This window comes from Chionomys nivalis, chromosome 10, assembly GCF_950005125.1.
Source record: "Chionomys nivalis chromosome 10, mChiNiv1.1, whole genome shotgun sequence".
Taxonomy (NCBI): domain Eukaryota; kingdom Metazoa; phylum Chordata; class Mammalia; order Rodentia; family Cricetidae; genus Chionomys; species Chionomys nivalis.
Genome location: NC_080095.1, coordinates 26,264,651 through 26,282,272, shown reverse-complemented (window position 1 = coordinate 26,282,272; position 17,622 = coordinate 26,264,651). Strand labels below are relative to the sequence as shown.

Sequence of the window (17,622 nt, the reverse complement as noted above, 5' to 3'; positions counted from 1 at the left end):
TTTCTCTGTGTGATTTACAGAGTACTGTCCTACTCTTCCCATGGTTGCTATTGAAGACAATAATTATGACTGAGTTAAAATAACCATTTATGTTAAAAGTATCTCTCTGGCTGCTTTGGGGTATCCGTGTCCTTATGCTCAACCAGCTTCTCTCATTTGTTTCCATAAGACTTAGTAGTCTGCTGATTTGCTATGTTTCCTAATTCTCATAATTCATGTTTTATCAACCTTCAAAATACTCAGCTGTCATCTCTTTGAAAAGGTTTCTCCTCATTCTGTTATCTCCTTCTGTAACTCGTCGTTAGGCAACTGTTATATCTTCTTTGTTGAATCTCACTTTTTATATATGCTAATTTCCCTTATCATGTATTGCATCAGGCTTTCTTTTAGGACACTAACCAGCTCCCAAATTATGACACGGAGACTTACTATTAGTTATGAATGCTCGGCCTTATATTATACTTGTCCCACTAGCTCTTAATTTAATTAGCTTAATTTCTCTTCATCTAGGTTTTGCCTCAGGGATTTTCCCCTTTCTTTCATTCTGTATGCCTACACTTTTGCTTCCTTCATGTTTGTCTGACTGGCTGCTGCCTGCCTGGATGAACCCAAGCATCCCCCTTTTTTTCTCCCTCATTCTTCCTTCCTTCTCGTTGAGCCTAGATTCCTCCTCCTACTTACTTTCTCTGCCCGCCAGCCCTGCCTAGGCCTCTACTGCCTTACACTGGCCATTCAGCTTTTTATTAGACCAATCAGGTGCCTTAATCTATCCTCCTACTCACTAATTTTCTTTATCCCACATACTAGTGAAAATCCATAGTTCTCATAATTTGAGTAATTATTTTCCCATTTATAATAGTAGTACTGGGCCGGGCGGTGGTGGCACACGCCTTTAATCCCAGCACTTGGGAGGCAGAGGCAGGTGGATCTCTGTGAGTTCGAGGCCAACCTGGTCTACAAGAGCTAGTTCCAGGACAGGAACCAAAAGCTACAGAGAAACCCTGTCTCGAAAAATCAAAAAAAAAAAAAAAATAGTAGTACTGGTTATTTAAGTAGTAGTGTGCTGATCTGTACCATAAATAGTCCTTTAAATTTTTCTTTTTTAATTTTTATTTGCATGTGTACATGTATATACAGAGACCAGAAGAGCATATGAATTCCCAGGACCTGGAAGTATATCCAGTTGGGAGATACCCACTGTAAGTGCTAGGAACCAAACTTAAGTCCACTGAAAGAGCAGCAAGCACTCTCTCCAGCCCCATGGAGAGAAGGGGGGAGAAAGAAAAAGAAAGAGAGAAAGAAACAAAGAAGGGGAAGGAGAGAAGGGAAGAAGGGAAAAAAAATGCACAGTAGTTTTTCTCAGCATGTCTTGTTCATTCACTCATTCATTCATTCTCCTCTACTTTCTCTTTTTGAGACAGCTTAAGCTGACCCTGAAATCATAATCTTCCTCTCTTTACCTCCTAAGATTATAGGCATGTGACAAACCCAAATAGCATGTTTTGTGAGTTTTTAAGATTTATTTGTGTGTATGAGTGTTCTGCCTGCACGTACTTAATGTATGTGTACCATATGTATGCCTTGTACCCAAGGAAACCAAAAGAGAGCATCTCTGGAACTGTAAATGAATGGAATGTTGAAAACTGAACCTGGGTCCTCTAAAAGAGTAGCAAGTGTTCTTAACTGTTGAACCATCTCTCCAACCCTACATCTTGCTCTTAATACTAAGATTTAAAAAAAAAAAATACCTGAGGTGTTAATCTAAAGATAAAGTTCCAGATCAACTGAGAAATAAGTTTTGTTTTCATTGACTATTTATTTGTTCATTTGTCTTTTGAGACAGGGTCCTATCTATATAGCCCTGGTTGTCCTGGAATTCATTTGTAGACCAGGCTTGCCTCAAACTCAGAGGTTTGCCTGATTCTGCTTCCCAAGTGCTGGAATTAAGTGTATACCACCATACCCTGCCTGAAAGAGAAGAAACTTTAGTATTACACTGTTGTTTTATAGAAACCAGTTAAAGATAATGTACTGTATATTTCAATTTTATTCACATCCTTACTACATAGAAAGTCAATGAAATGATGAGTGTTAGACAATTATCTTGAATAAATCTCTGTACAACATATAAATAAGTCAAAACATTAATTCTACTCTATAAATATATACAATTATTTTCCAACTGAAATAAGTTACTAAAATAAATATAAGCATTTACATATTTCAAATCTAAAATAAATAATCTGTATCTGTGCTTCTTTGCTGTTTCCATTCTTCCAGACCTACAGCCTTGCTCTTAAATGTTTGCAATGTTTATAATACAGTCTTAACATGTATAATTGTCTTTAAGTAAAGGCTTGGGAAGTAACTGTCTGCAAAGTACAAGCAGGCTTCAAAGTCTGAGTTCAAATTCTCAAACAAAATGTAAAATCTGGGTGCAGCAGCACTCATCTGTAACCTCAATGCTGGGAGGCAGAGATGAGGGATGGGGGCTCACGGGGGAGAGAGACTAGCTCAACTGTTAAGTCCCAGGCTTCATGAGAGACAGACGGACAGAAAGAAAGGAAAGAAAAGATGAGAAAGAATGCCCGATGAAGTCATCTGATGCCAACTTCTGGCCTCCACATATATACCTATATATCTGTGCGTGTACACACACACACACACACACACACACACACACAAACACTGCCCTACACAGGAATAAGTTTATTCCTACTAAGAGGATTAATGTTTGCTTTATCTAGAAACCACCAGTATAAGCTAAACTTCTGTTTGATTTTAATTATTATATAGTACATACCATTGAAGTTGCAAACCTATTGATACCCAGCTAATGGTTGAGCAAGCTTGAAAGACTTGCATTCCTTTTGTGCCCCCACCCTCAAGCCAATGCTGAGCCAGAAAGTTTCTTCTCCACCTCTCTGCAGGCTGGATTTTTCTTCTTCTTTTCATGAGCAATCTGTACCTCTTCTGTGCCTAATCTCCCAGACCAAGAATGCAAACAAAAAATTTTAAAACTAGATCACAGGCCAACGGTGGTGGCTTACACCTTTAATCCCAGCACTTGAGAGGCAGAGGCAGGCAGATCTCTGAGAGTTTGAGGCTAGCCTGGTTTGTAACAGCTTGTTCCAGGACAGCTAGGACTGTTACAAAGAGAAACCCTGTCTCAAAAAAAAAAAAAAAAAACACACAAAACAACAACACAAAAACCCAACTCATTTTTACTGTAGACTATCGAGCAAAACTTGTCTCTTTAAGGAGCTTATCTCCTTCTCTACATTCTTGCTCCCATTTACTCTTTTGAAGCTAAGGATCTTCCTTATCCTTGACAGTTAACATATGCAGGCAGTGGCAGACCTCGTTTTTAAACTATATTTTATCCAGCACTTTGGGAATTTAATAATGAAAGAGGTTTTCAGGACATCTCAGCTGTCAATCTAACCTAAAAGAGAAAATAAAGTATCTTTCATTTCTACTCCTGTAACTGGAACATTCTGTCATATAAAACTGCCAGATCAAGGAATGGAACTAGTTTTACAATTCTTGTTACATGCTATACAATGCAATATGAAAATTAATTAATATTTCATCTTCATAGGATGTTTTAGAAAGTTCAATAGATGTCAGAAGTCATCTCTTACCTAGTGGTAAGAGATGGTAAGATTTAAGTATCATGTAGCTTTATCTATACCTGGACTAAAACATGATCTGAGTATGAAGGTTTTCCTGTAATTTACCTTTTGGAATAACTGGTATATCTCTTGAAAAGGCAAAATGAATGAAAATTGAATTTATGAAAGCTGAGATGTAAACTTTCTTTTCGCCACTTATACTGCTAGCTTCTGCTTTTGATAAAGAGCACAATAAAAGCTAACATTTCTAAAACTTTAATATGGAAAATATCTAAATTTGTTGCAAAAACATAATCTCTAAAATACAGACATGGTAAATGTTGTAAGTTTACTAAAAAGTAGTCTGCTTTCAAATATTCAAGGATCACGACAGAAGTCCTGTAATATGAAATAAACCCATATTCATTCAATAGGCATTTACTGAGAAGTTACTATGTACACATTACTCTTGATAAATTAACCAGAGAAAATTTAAGAGGTGAATGGGCTGCTATGTGGCCCAAGGGCTCCTTCTTGAACCCAGCAATATTCCTGAGAGGCTGCCCAGTTGCCCATGGTGCTCCTGCACCTTCATCAATCCTGATGCAATGATCAAAGTAAACTACAAATGGTCGTCTGTAACAGAGGCAAAGGAAGGTTTATGAAAAGAAATTTTAGCTGGCACTGCCACAGTTCAGTGAATTAAGACAACTTGAAAACTCACCTTTTTTTTTTTTTTTTTTTTGCCTTTCTATAGGTGAGTTGAGTTCATTTACATTAAGGAAGATTACTGACCAGTGATTCCTATCTGTTAATTTAATTTTCATTGTTGGTGATATTAATTTGTGTGTTTTGCCCTTCTTTGAGATTTGCTGCTAAGAGACCATCAATTGTCTGTGTTTTTGTTGGTGTAGCCAACTTCCTTGGGTTGGAGTTTTCCTTCTAGTATTTTGTGTAGGGCTGGGTTTGTGACTAAGTATTGGTGAAATATAGTTTTGTCATGGAATATCTTGTTTTTTCCTTCTATGGTAATTGAAAGTTTTGCTGGGTATAGTAGTCTGACCTGGTATCCATGGTCTCTTAATGTCTGCATATGCTTGAACATGATCTTCTGGCTTTCATTGTCTCCAATGAGAAGTCAGGTGTAATTCTGATAGGTCTACTTTTCTATGTTACTTGGCCTTTTTCCTTTGCAGCTCTTAATATTCTTTCTTTACTCTGTATGTTTAGTGTTTTGAATTATTATGTGGCAAGAGGACTTTTTTTTTTTTGGATCCAGTCTATTTGGTATTCTGTAAGCTTCTTGTATCTTCACAGGCATATCTTTCTTTAGGTTGGGAAAGTTTTCTTCTGTGCTTTTGTTAAATATATTTTCTGTGCTTTTGAGCTGAACTTCTACTTCTTCTATACCTATTATTATTAGATTTGGCCTTTTCATGGTTTCCCATATTTCCTGGATATTTTGGGTTAAGCTTCTGTTAGATTTTATGTTTTCTTTAACTGATGAGTCTATTTCCTCTATTGTATCTTCAGCACTTGAGATTCTCTCTTCCATCTGGATATCAACACGTTGAAGAATGAAAATAGATGCCATGCACAAAACTCAAGTCCAAATGGATCAAACACCTCAACATAAAGCCAACCACACTGAACCTCACAGAAAAAAAGTGGGAAGTACATTTGAACACATTGGCACAGGAAACCACTTCCTAAATATAACCCCAGTAGCACAGACACTGAGAGAAACAATTAATAAATGGGACCTCCTGAAACTGAGAAGCTTCTGTAAATCAAAGGACATGGTCAACAAGACAAAATGGCAAGCTACAGAATGGGAAAAGATCTTCACTAACCCAACATCAGACAGAGGGCTAATCTCCAAAATATACAAAGAACTCAAGAAATGGGTCATCAGAACAATAATCCAGTAAAAAAAGATGGGGTACACACCTGAACTCTCAACAGAGGAAATCTTAAAAGGCTGAAAGACACTTAAGGAAATGTTCAACATCTCTAGTCGTCAGAGAAATGCAAATCAAAACAACTCTGAGATTCCATCTTACACCTGTAAGAATGGCCAAGATCAAAAACACTAATGACAACTTATGCTGGAGAGGATGTAGGGTAAAGGGAACACTCCTGCATTACTGGTAGGAATGCAAGCTGGTACAGCCCCTTTGGATATCAGTATGGCAATTTCTCAGAAAATCAAGAAACAGCCTTCCTCAAGACCCAGCAATACCACCTTTGGGTATATACCCAAAGGATGCTCAATGTACAAAGACATGTGCTCAACTATGTTCATAGCAGCCTTGTTTATCATAGCCAGAACCTAGAAACAATCTAAATGCCCCTCGACCAAAGAATGAATAAGAAAAATGTGGTACATTTACACAATGGAGTACTACACAGCAGAAAAAAATGACAACTTGAGATTTGCAGGCAAATGGATGGAGCTAGAAAACATCATTTTGCATGAGGTAACCCAGATACAGAAAGATAATTATCACATGTAATCACTCATAAGTGGCTTTTAGACATAAAGCAAAGAAAACCAGCCCACAGATCACAATCCCAGAGAACCTAGACAACAAAGAGGATCATAAGAGAGACATACATGGATGTAATATACATGTGAAATAGAAAAAGACAAGATCTCCTGAGTAAATTGGGAGCATGGGGACCATGGGAGAGGGTAGAATGGGAGGTGAGAGGAAGGGAGGGGAGCAGAGAAAAATGTATAGCTCAATAAAATCAATAAAAAATTAAAGAAAAAAAGAATTATTTGCAGATGATGTTTGCTTGTAAACTAGTCTGTTTGAAGTAGTGTTAATGAACTATGAGGTCAACTAAACTTATCTGAAACCTAAATCTGTGCCTGTAAAAGTTATAATGCAGTGTGTCCTGTGTCAAGCATGATGTGGTACTCTGTCTCATTCTTTAAATTATAGTTTAATTCTTTAAACTTATAGTTTGCTATAAGTTTAAAAGTCATAAGGAATTAAACATCTTATAGTTTACATAAGAAAAAATAGTTCTCATTGTATTGTTCTAGTAGTCTTCAAAACTTTACTACAGATATTCTCCTGACATTGTTCTAACTGTTCCATGTGTGTGTTAGCATGTTATTTAGTGTGCTTTGGAGGCTGATCACTGAATCTCTTGGACATCTAAGGCTTATGAATTACGTGTAAGATGCCTGATTAGATGGTACTATGGTATGAATGGGCAATGTCCCCCTATTGGTCCCCAGATGATGATACTGTTTTAGAAGGTTATGGGACCTTTAGGTTGTTAATGCCTAGCTGAAAGAAGTGAGTCCCTGGGGGGATGGATCCTGAGGATTGTAGTCTCACCTAGTATCTGGCAAAGCACTCCTCCCTACTTCCTGATCCACAGAAATGTGAGCAAGCTGATTCTTGCTTCTGATCCCGTGAATACCATTATGTCTTCACACTACGAAACTATTAGGCAAAATAAACCTTCCTTCTCCAAGAAAGGTCTGCCTGTCAGAGCAACAATGAATACAACTGGTGAGCAGGGACTGAGACAGCTTTTATGGAACAATGTCATTTTCTTGTGATCAGTTCATTCGGTTCATTCAGCTTGATAATCAAAATACAATACTCAGTTTAAAATCAAATAGCATTCACTTTCATGTTTCCCAAATGGAAATCTACTACTTTAGTTATTAATTTTAAACATATGAAGTTATGTAAAACTCTTCAACCTTAGAGTACTTATAAAGTAGTAGTTAATGAATACAAAGAGGTTAGAAAACTAGCAGTGTTAGATTAATGCAGTTTCAGTATTTTAATATGGACATTTTTTCATTTTCAGTAAAGAATACATTTTTGTTCTTTAAAGATGGGAAATAAGCTAGGTCGTGTACAGCTTTAATCTCAGTTCTCAGAAGGTAAATGGATCGCTATGAATTGGAGGCTAGCCTGGTCTACATGGCAAATTCCAGTCCAGCAAAGGCTACATAGCAAAAAAAAAAAAGAAAAAAGAAAAAAAAGCAAATGATGGTGATGATGATGAAATAGGAAATGATAGTTAAAAGTTCTACTTTAAAATCTTTGTAATATGTATTATATAGTGGACTTCATTCATTTATCTTAGCTTTTCTGCCAATAAAAAAAAAGACAATGAAGAGGGGGAAGGTATTTATCCAATGGCTATTTTTCTGAAATAGCAATAAATTCTAATCAGAAAAATGTGCCAAGAGTACTCAATTTCTGCAATTCTGTGTTGTCCCAGCATTGGTCTGTGTCTTCCATTTAAAGAAGGAATGCCAAGAAGAACACAATGTTGGGCTCCAAGTGTCAGCAAATGAGCAGATAAACATAAACTACACACATGCGGACAAAGGCCATAGACATCCAAGAGTTAAAACAAGCTTCCCACATGAGGGTCTCCTAGGTTGTGAGTCAAACAAGTAGGCGTTAGGCTATGCACCAGGTGCTGTGCCGTTCTGTGACAATAATGTTTGGCTTCCATTCTTCCCTGTTTGGGAGTGTTCCTAGCTGCTCTAGTGGTAGAACCTGGTTTAGCTGAGAAGCTCTTAAAAACACCAAGATGCTACAAATTCTCCAAACAGCATGGATGAAAGTAAGATTTTTAGCTGTAGTATTTTTCTGTCTTGGATTTCATACTGACACACAATTGTTAAACCCAACCCATAACAGACAAACAAGACCACTGTCATATCAAAGACAGTTTAGAACTGGAGATAATTTAGGCCAGGATTGATAAAATCTTTATACAAAACATTTAAAATTATGCACGACTTTTTGTAAACCATCTGAAAATGAAAAATAAATGCACCAATACAATTTAATCACTTGGCCAGATAACAGAAACTATTAATGGATTTTGTTCTCAGGAAGTAAAACAGAGTCACTATTCAAACTGGGGATTTGTTCCTAGGAATATACCCAAGAAATAAAAACTTAGGTTGACATGAAACACCATGTACACCTGTCACAGCATTCAAGTTTACACTTCACAGATAAAAAGTGGCAACAACTCCAATGGTCACTGTCCTAGTTTCACTTCATTTGCTAAGATAAAAATACATAACAAAAAGCAACTTAGGGTTTATTTCACTTTACAGTTACAATCTATCACTGTGGAGAAGTCAAGGCAGGAATGACTAACAGCTAGTCCCACCATGTCCACAGTCAAAAGCAGAGAGTATGAATGCATGTTTCTGCTTGCTTGTTTCTATTTCTCCACTTTTACAGCAGTCCAGGAACCCCTGCTAGAGAATGGTGCTATACACACTAGGCCCAGTCTTCCCACAATAACTAACTTAAGACAATCGCCCAAGAGATGTGTCCACTGGTGAACCTGATGCAGAAAATGCATTGTTGAAACCCTCCTCCTAAGCGTTTATAGTTACTAAGTTGACAGGTAAAGCTAACTATCACAGTCATCAGTCATCAACTGATGAATGGATGAACAAAACGTAGTACATGATGAATTATTTGGTCATAAAGGGAAAGAAGAGCTAATATGTGCTACAACATATTTTAACCCAGAGAAAATTATACTATATGAAAGAAGCCAGTCACCTAAATCCACATAATGTCCAGTTAGTGGTTTTTTGGGGCACAGAGGACTGTAAGCCTGCAAAGTAACAGCAAAAGGATTCAAAGTTTATTCTTGAGGTTAAAACAAAAAGGTCTAAAGTTGATTGTGGTCATGGCTGCACAACTTTAAATACACTCAAAGCATTGACTGTGTATTTTAAATGGGTAAACTATATGGTACATGCGCTGTATCTCAATTAAGCAGACACTAAAAAGAAAGAAGCTATGTAAATATAACACATAATGTGAGGAGAACTTGACCTGAAAAGCTTTGACAATATTGTTGCAAACCACATCTTTAAGGGAACCACAGATCTGGACTTGTTTTCCCCTTTTAGTAGATAAATACTATCTTTAAAACAGGAAACAAAGGTAGGGATAACCAACATTATTTTTCTATTTTGAAAGCATTCTTTCTTGTGGATTAGATAAAGTGGGGCTAGTTTAGTACCTTAAAAGTATATTTCTATACATGACCTAAAAGCAGGCAAGCACTGGAAAATATTCAAGTTGACAACTACACTGAGACTCTTTCTGGCATCACAGCCTTAACTGGCAGGAATACACCATCAGGCTTGTTCACTGGTACCTATCAAAGTTGGCTCTACACTGCATGCTACATAACTCAGAGTGGCTACAAAACAAACCCTTGTATGGCATGATCCAGAGCACCAACACTCACTACTAAATGACCTAAAGATAATTTGTACATAGAAACACGTGTGAGGCTAGGGCAAAGGGAGCAATTATAGAAACCCAGATTTCCCTACTGCTGGTAAGCTGGCAATTGCTACGTCCTACCAGATCTGAAAAATCTAAAAAGGCAGATGCTCCTTAAACTGTGAAGCTAAATGAGAAAGATGGTCTGTCCTGTGAAACTCCTTCCATGGAAACGCCCATGGCCTGCTAAGGAGAGAAACGAGTTCAGAGCTTCTTCGATAGGACTTGAGATGGGAGAATGAGAACAGTCAGTTCTTACAGCTGTTGTGACTACAGAGCAGGACATTCCAGGGCCAGGATGGGTACAATAGGACAAGACTAGCTACAAGATTGGCAGGCCCAGTGCAAAAGTGGCTTTGTTGTGAATGGCCTTGAGAAGAGTGACAGCAAAGCATACTGTACATAGGCTTTTCTGAGTGTAGGGACCTCAAGAACTGCACAGATGCCCATGCATGTAAGACCAGCCTGTTTTTTGAACAACAGGAGTCGAGACAGAGAATTTTCAGATATAGGGAAGAATAAAGCCAAAAAGAAAAAAGAAAGAAAGAAAAAGAAAAAAAAAAACCAAGATCACCCAGAGACTATCATGTTACCATTTGGGGATACACCCCAGATGTTTTTTCCATGCTAATACATGTAGACATTTATTAACATAATTATTTCTATTGTATAATTATGTAGTGTATATTCTCTATGCCTTTTTTTTTTAAAAAATTATGACTTGGAAACGCTTTCTAAAATGTTAATGAATACAGATTATTTCAATCTTACATAGATGATAGGACATAAATAGAACTATGCTTCAATTAGCCAGACTCTTAAGTGTTGGGTTAATGACAGATCCTGACTTGTTCATTATTACAGTGATGTGCTTTGAATTACAACAGCCTTAAGAGAAAACTAAATAAATCAATCAGTTTAAATCACTTCATAAGGTGCTTGGCATATAACAAGCTCTTTATATGCTAGTAACTTCTAAAAACCAATACCGTGCCGAAGTAAAGACATATTGATTTACATTCCCAGCATTAGATTTAAAAAGCTTTTGTTATTGGCTTGTTTGTTGGGTAAGGTCTTGCTTTATAGCACAGGCTAGCCTTGAACTTTTGTTCATGCTGCCCCATCTCAAGTGCTGGGACTGAGACATGATGTAGGAATGTCTTCTATCTATCTGTTGCTTTCATTGATTAACTAATAAAGAAACTGCTTGGCCTGATAGGTCAGAACATAGGTGGGTAGAGTAGACAGAAAAGAATGCTGGGAAGAAGGCAATGAGGCAGACACTATAGCTCTCATCTCCAAGATGGACGCAGGTTAAGATCCTTCCTGGTAAGCCACCACCTCATGGTGCTACACAGATTATTAGAAATGGGTTAATCAAGATGTGAGAATTAGCCAATAAGAGGCTGAAACTAATGGGCCAGGCAGTGTTTAAATGAATACAGTTTCCGTGTAATTATTTCGGGTAAAGCTAGCCAGCGGCCCAGTGGCGGGAAGCGGCCTGCAGCTCCATCAACAGAGACAGACAAAAGAGATTCTTTAGTTTTCTGTCTGTCCTGTCTTTCTTTCTGTCTTTCAACCGGATTCCTCATGCTCTTAAAACTGTCAATGACTTCCACATGAAGGTTATCAACCCTATGTCACAGAATAGCAAGTACTTTTTGTTTAAAAGGGGGGATTAAACCTGAGATTTACCTCCAGTTCCTAGGACCTTCAGCAGCTCAAAATTTTCAATTCCCACCTTCTCTGCATGTCCTGTTAAGTTGGCTAAAGAGAAAGAAAAAAAGAAAGAAAAAATTAAAGGGGTTGGCAACAGGAGGGCTCTGTGGGGGCTTTGGGGGGGTATCAGCAAAGTTTTATTTCTTAACCTGGGGTGTTCCTATATAATTATTTGTATAGTTATATTTTATATCCTAATTATAATAAAGCTTTTCTTAAAAATTTAGTGACTAGATAATATTTTTACCATAGGTTAAATCAACATAAAGTCTAGTAAGAAAACAAAAGTTGTAATACACAGGTAGATTTGCAGTAACAATGGATAGATTTACAAATATTAATTTATGTAACAAATACAATGTGCCTAACTACCATACTAGATTCTGGGCTGTGCTCTAGTTCCATTTGTGCCACTAAACATGTAGCAAGAGCTAGTGTACACTAGCCATGTGCACACACTGTCTCAGTTCCCCATCGGAGTGAGAGCAAAGATTTAGAGAACTAAGATCCCTGTCAGCTCTAAAATTCTAGGGATGTGTGTAAATATACAAATTCTTCAAAACCTATTCTGTCCTAAATCAAAAAAAAAAAAAAAAAAAGCATGTTATACTGAGCATTTTCACAGTATTCCCCACTGGGTTCTGGTCCTATCCTATTCCACGTGGAGAAAAGTGAGGAACAGGGAACTCTGGTGGAAAAAACTGAAAATCGATGGCTTTAGCAAAATTAAATGGCTTTTTTCCCATAGGACCTCACAGATTCTGTACTATAAATCTTCAAGGCTGAGATATTGTATTCTTAAAATTTATTTAACAAATTCCTCTTACTAATAATGCCAATAAATATTATATGAACTCGCTTTCTATAGAAGCTGTCAAGAAATGTTTGATTCAACTACTAGTTATACCACTTAAATGCTGTGCACCCTTGAACAAACTACTTCCCTGTGTCAGTTCCCAATAATGTAAGATAGGGATAATTAACAATAATAACTCTACACCCACAATATACTGGTGTCTACAATCTATTGAAAGCATTAGAATGGCAAGATGAACTGATGGCTGAATATAATTAGCTATATAGTAAAACAAATATAGCAATCTAAACAGTAAGTGTAAGAGTGTTCAACGTACAAATCTTTCAAAATGTCTGTAAAATAACAAAAGCCTCAAGAAGTTGTTATGAAGATTGAAAGAGTCAAATTTTATACAGTAAATTTATACAGCAATTAGTGTAAGTAAGTTAAGTGTTTAAAAATAAATTAAAAGTTTGAGACCATAGTTATAAGAAAATTAGGCTCAAATAAGAAATCTTAGAGCTACAAGTTTGAGGCAGTATTTTGTTGAATATTCTAAATTAAATTTTTAATTATTTTAATCTAAAAAATTTTAAGGGACCAGTAAGCCTTCAGCAGGTAATGGGTCCAACCAGTTCACCATGACTAAGGTTTTTGTTTGGGGTATGTGGTGATTTGAATTAATATGGCCCCCATAGAGTCATATATTTGCATGCTCAGTCCCCCAGCTGATGAACTGTTTGGAAAAGATTATAAGGTGCAGACTTGCTGAAGGAAATTTGCAGTTAGGGGTGGGCTCTAAGATTTTAAACGTCCACACCAGGCCTAAAGTCTCTCTCTGCCTGCTGCCTGTGGGATCAGGACATAAAGTTCTCAGCTACTGTTCCAACACCATGCCTACCTGCTTCCTGATATGATGATAAGTAAGGCTCCATTTAACTACGTTCTTTCATAAGAATTGCCTTGGCCATGGTGTCTCTTCACAACAATAGAGCACTGACTAAGACAAGGAACAGGACTAACAAAAGCAAACAATAAATATTGAATTACACAGATTGTGAAACAAATACATACTCAAACATGGGAGTCTAAATAGTTCTCACTTCTGAGCTATTGTTTTGTCAGTACAATTAAAGCCTTTGAACACGAAGATCTAAAAATAAACTGCATTTTTCTTAATTGTTAGCCTAAAGAACAAGAGCTCAAACTTCCAAATAAAAAATATTAGCATTATTAGACTAAGACTTAAAAATATTTACAGATTTTATTTTACCTTAAAGGTGAAATAAACATTACCAACTATATAACTGTCTTCTTTTTTTTTTATTTTTTTTTATTTTTTTTTATAACTGTCTTCTACATTTATGAGACAGTCACAAAACTAATAAAGTCCAAATCACATTGCTCAGAAGATATGAGCCTCAGGCTTGGGACCAAGGTACTAGAGCACTGAAGCAGTTAGAACTGTCCATTGTCTTTTTTCCCAACATACCACAGAGGAGGTGGTACTTTATTGTGGTTGTGAGAGACAGCAGTCTTTGTTCCTTCTCCAATTCCAATTATGCCTCCACTAGACTCCCTTTCTAGTTCTTCCCACAGGTAAGAAGGCTTAGAAACCCATGCATGAACCCAAAATTCTGAAAGAAAACTCAAAATTACATTTTTTCAAAACATGAATAGGTAGGGGGCACATTAGTAGAAGCTGGTAGAGTTACTACATTCAAATGATCAACTTCTACACAAGACGTTCTTTTTAAAAATACATTCATTAGTTATTTATTGTAATATGTGTGTGTTCTGATGCACATGTGACAATCAGAGTACATTTTCTGGCAGTCAGTGTAGGGTAAAAGGGCCAGCCAAAGAAACACCCTAGCCCTGAAACACGAACCACTGAAATAAACTTTAGCCCTAAACCCAGAACAAAAGAAACACACCTTGACCCTGGGACCAGAGCCAAAGAAACACATTTTGGCTCTAGAACCAGAGCCAATGAAAGAAATAGAGGTTTGGCCCTGAAACCAGAGCTGCCCCTAACCAACTAAACCAACCAATCCCTGAGCAGGAAAATTAACCAATCCCTGTGCAGAAAATCTCCCTGGGAAAACTCTGCCCCTAAGAAGTCCTATATAAGCCCCACTGGCTGTTCAGTTATCAGCTGTCCTTTCCTACCCTGGCAGAGGCAGCCATTCTCCTGGACTCCTCCTTCCCAAATAAATCTCTTTCTTAAAAGTGTTTTGGGTGACGATCTTCTGCTGGCCTGGAACAGAATCTTTGCTGAAAGGTTCCCTTTGTGTGTGGGGGGGTTAGGGATGAGCATAAAAAATAACAACTTGAGCAGAACTTTGCTGAGAGGCTCCCTCAAGGGTGCTGAGCAGAAAATGTAAGAACTCTTCACCTAGAGCCAGAAGAGATTGCTGTATTTCTGAAGGGGGTTCCCTTTTAACAGAGTGAAGCAGAAGTAACATCCTGGGCTGAAGCTTAGGAGAAATGGATCCTTCTACTGGTAGCCCCCTTTAAGGGGGGCTGGGCAGAGTACAGCGCAGCTGTTAAGAGCTCTCTCTCAGAGAGGAGCAGGATTGCCATACCCTGTGGGAGACCATCCCCGACTGCACCCTAGCTGCAGGTATAGCCTGGCTTCCCAACAAGTCAGGATACCTTTCCCTTCAGAGTTATAACTCACAGTCAGGTCTCTCCTATCATGTGGGTCCCAGCGACCAAACTCAGATTGTCAGTCTCTGCAGAAAGCACCTTTACTTCTTGATCTATCTCATCTGCACTTTGGAATTTTGGTCTGACTTCTTAGGTAAAACAGAATATTCTCTTGTTCTTCTCCTTCAATGAATACAGTTAGTTAGCAAAGTAGATGTGGCTATCTTGATGCTGTATTTTGATCATTTTGTTTGTCTGACAACAGAGGGTAACAGGATGAATATATTCACAATACACTATGTACATCTATAAAATGGTCAAAAATTAAATAAAAATTTAATTTAATTTTTAAAAAGAGACAGGAAAGAAACTGTTTCCTTTCTTTCTCTGCTATCTGCCATATGGGAGAGCACTCATTAGGGTCTGAAGCTGATGATGACTGATTCTGGGGATTTCAGCCTCTAGAACAGAGTCATGACTGCTTACTGAGTTTTCTTTCTTTGATAGTAGTTTTTGGATTTAGATAAAGTCTCACTCAATAGCAGAGGCTGGCCAGAAACTATGTAATTCAGGCTAGCTTCAAATTTGCAGCAATTCTGCTTGGGCCTCTCAGGTTCTGAGTCTAAGTGAGAGCCACCACTCTCAACTTGTATGTTGGTTTCACCACTCAGATGATGATGGTATTTTTAATACAAGAGTCTGAATAAGACAACTGGAGTCCACTAACTAATCTGCTCTTCCTTCTAAATTCTAAGTCACAAGCCTAAACACAATGGTCCTGAGATTAAGATTAGATGGAGTTGGTTGGAAAGGAGAAAGCCTCACTTGGGCTGTATGCCTAGATTTCCTACAGAGATTATATAATAGCTCTGTACTGACATGCTGGAAGTACACAAAGCTATTACTAAGGTGTCACTCTGATTCCCAGGAGTTAACTGCTGTTCTGCGTGGACAAGTCCTTTGTGGCTCTTGAAAGTTAAAAGAGCAGGCTGGAAGATCAAAGTTTGGGCATTTATGCTTCTAACAGCAAAATAATACCAAACCACAACATGAGCCTAAACCCTGAAAGAGTTAACCCCTTCCCCCACAAAAACCACCTTATGAGAACTCTTCACAATTAAAGCAAAACAGCAGTCTGAGCTGTTCAGATGTTCAGAGTTGGTATCTATCCTGGTGCCCACATGAGGTGAGCAGTTAAATGCTAATAATTCTGGATTAAAATAATATTTCATATCTCTCTAAGGTGTCCTATAATCCTTAGTCTCTATTGCTAATTAACTAAATCAGAGGCAGAAGAATCTATGGGAGTTCAAAACCAGACTGGTTCACAGAATGAATTCCAGTCCAGTTGGGGATACTCAATGAGACCCTGTCTAAAAATAAATAGATAATTAAAAATTTTTGTTGAAAATTCCTACAATATAGCCTGATCACAGTTTCCCCTCTTCCATCTTCCAGATCTCGCCCCCATCAATGTCTGGCTTGAAACTGTGTTGGTCCTGTGCATGCTGCCACAGTCTCTGTGAGTTCCTATGTGTGTCAGTCTTACTGGCTCCATTTCCTTGGTGTCTTCCATCCCCTCTGGTTCTTACATTCTTTCTGCCTCCTTTTCCACATAGTTCCCTGCCAATTACAGATTCGTTCTGCAGCAATACATTGCTAAACTTAATCTAAATTATTATTTAGCAAAAGGCAAGTGTAAACAATTTTAATGCTTGCACAAAATAAGTCTAAGCAAATTCTTTTCTCAATACGATATGCTGAAAACTCCTTCACTTCTTGATTAATGTCATCTTCTTTAAGGCATGCTCTTTGGTTTAATGGTCACTTCTGACAGTGAATGTAACTATCTCTTTGTAAGCACATTAAATGTTTTTAATGTTAAAACAAATGAATACTAAAATGATCCACTTTAAAAAGTTTGATTTATTAACAATTCTTAAAGAAAAAACTTATATTACATAATAGATTTACAAGAATTAGTTCCTGTCAAGTGGTGGTTCGAAGCCAGCCTCATCTACAGAGCAAGTTCCAGGACAGGCTCCAAAGCTACAGTACTGAAAACAGCCTGGTACTGGCATAAGAACAGACAGGAGGACCAATGGAACTGAACTGAAGACCCAGATATTAATCTACACACCTTCGAACACCTGATTTTTGACAAAGAAGCAAAAAATGTCAAATGGAAAAAAGAAAGCATATTCAACAAATGGTGCTGGCATAACTAGATATCAACATGGAGAAGAATGAAAATAGACCCATATCTATCACCATGCACAAAACTTAAGTCCAAATGGATCAAACACCTCAACATAAAGACAGTCACACTGAACCTTATAAGAAGAGAAAGTGGGAAGTACACATGAACGCATTGGCACAAGAGATTACTTCCTAAATATAACCCCAGCAGCACAGACACTGGAGAAACAAATAATAAATGAGACCTCCCGAAACTGAGAAACTTCTGTAAAGCAAAGGACACAGTCAACAAGACAAAACGACAGCCTATAGACTGGGAAAAGATCTT

At 37.6% G+C, this 17,622-nt stretch overlaps 1 protein-coding gene across 1 annotated transcript in view; it reads right to left on the bottom strand.

Moving 5' to 3' along the window:
• Positions 1-17,622, bottom strand: part of Rps6ka5 (ribosomal protein S6 kinase A5) — a 177,422-nt gene that overhangs the window by 119,946 nt on the left and 39,854 nt on the right. The window contains exon 2 of the mRNA XM_057782455.1: positions 11,624-11,695. Coding sequence (XP_057638438.1) covers positions 11,624-11,695 — 72 coding nt within the window. The remainder of the gene's footprint in view (positions 1-11,623; positions 11,696-17,622) is intronic.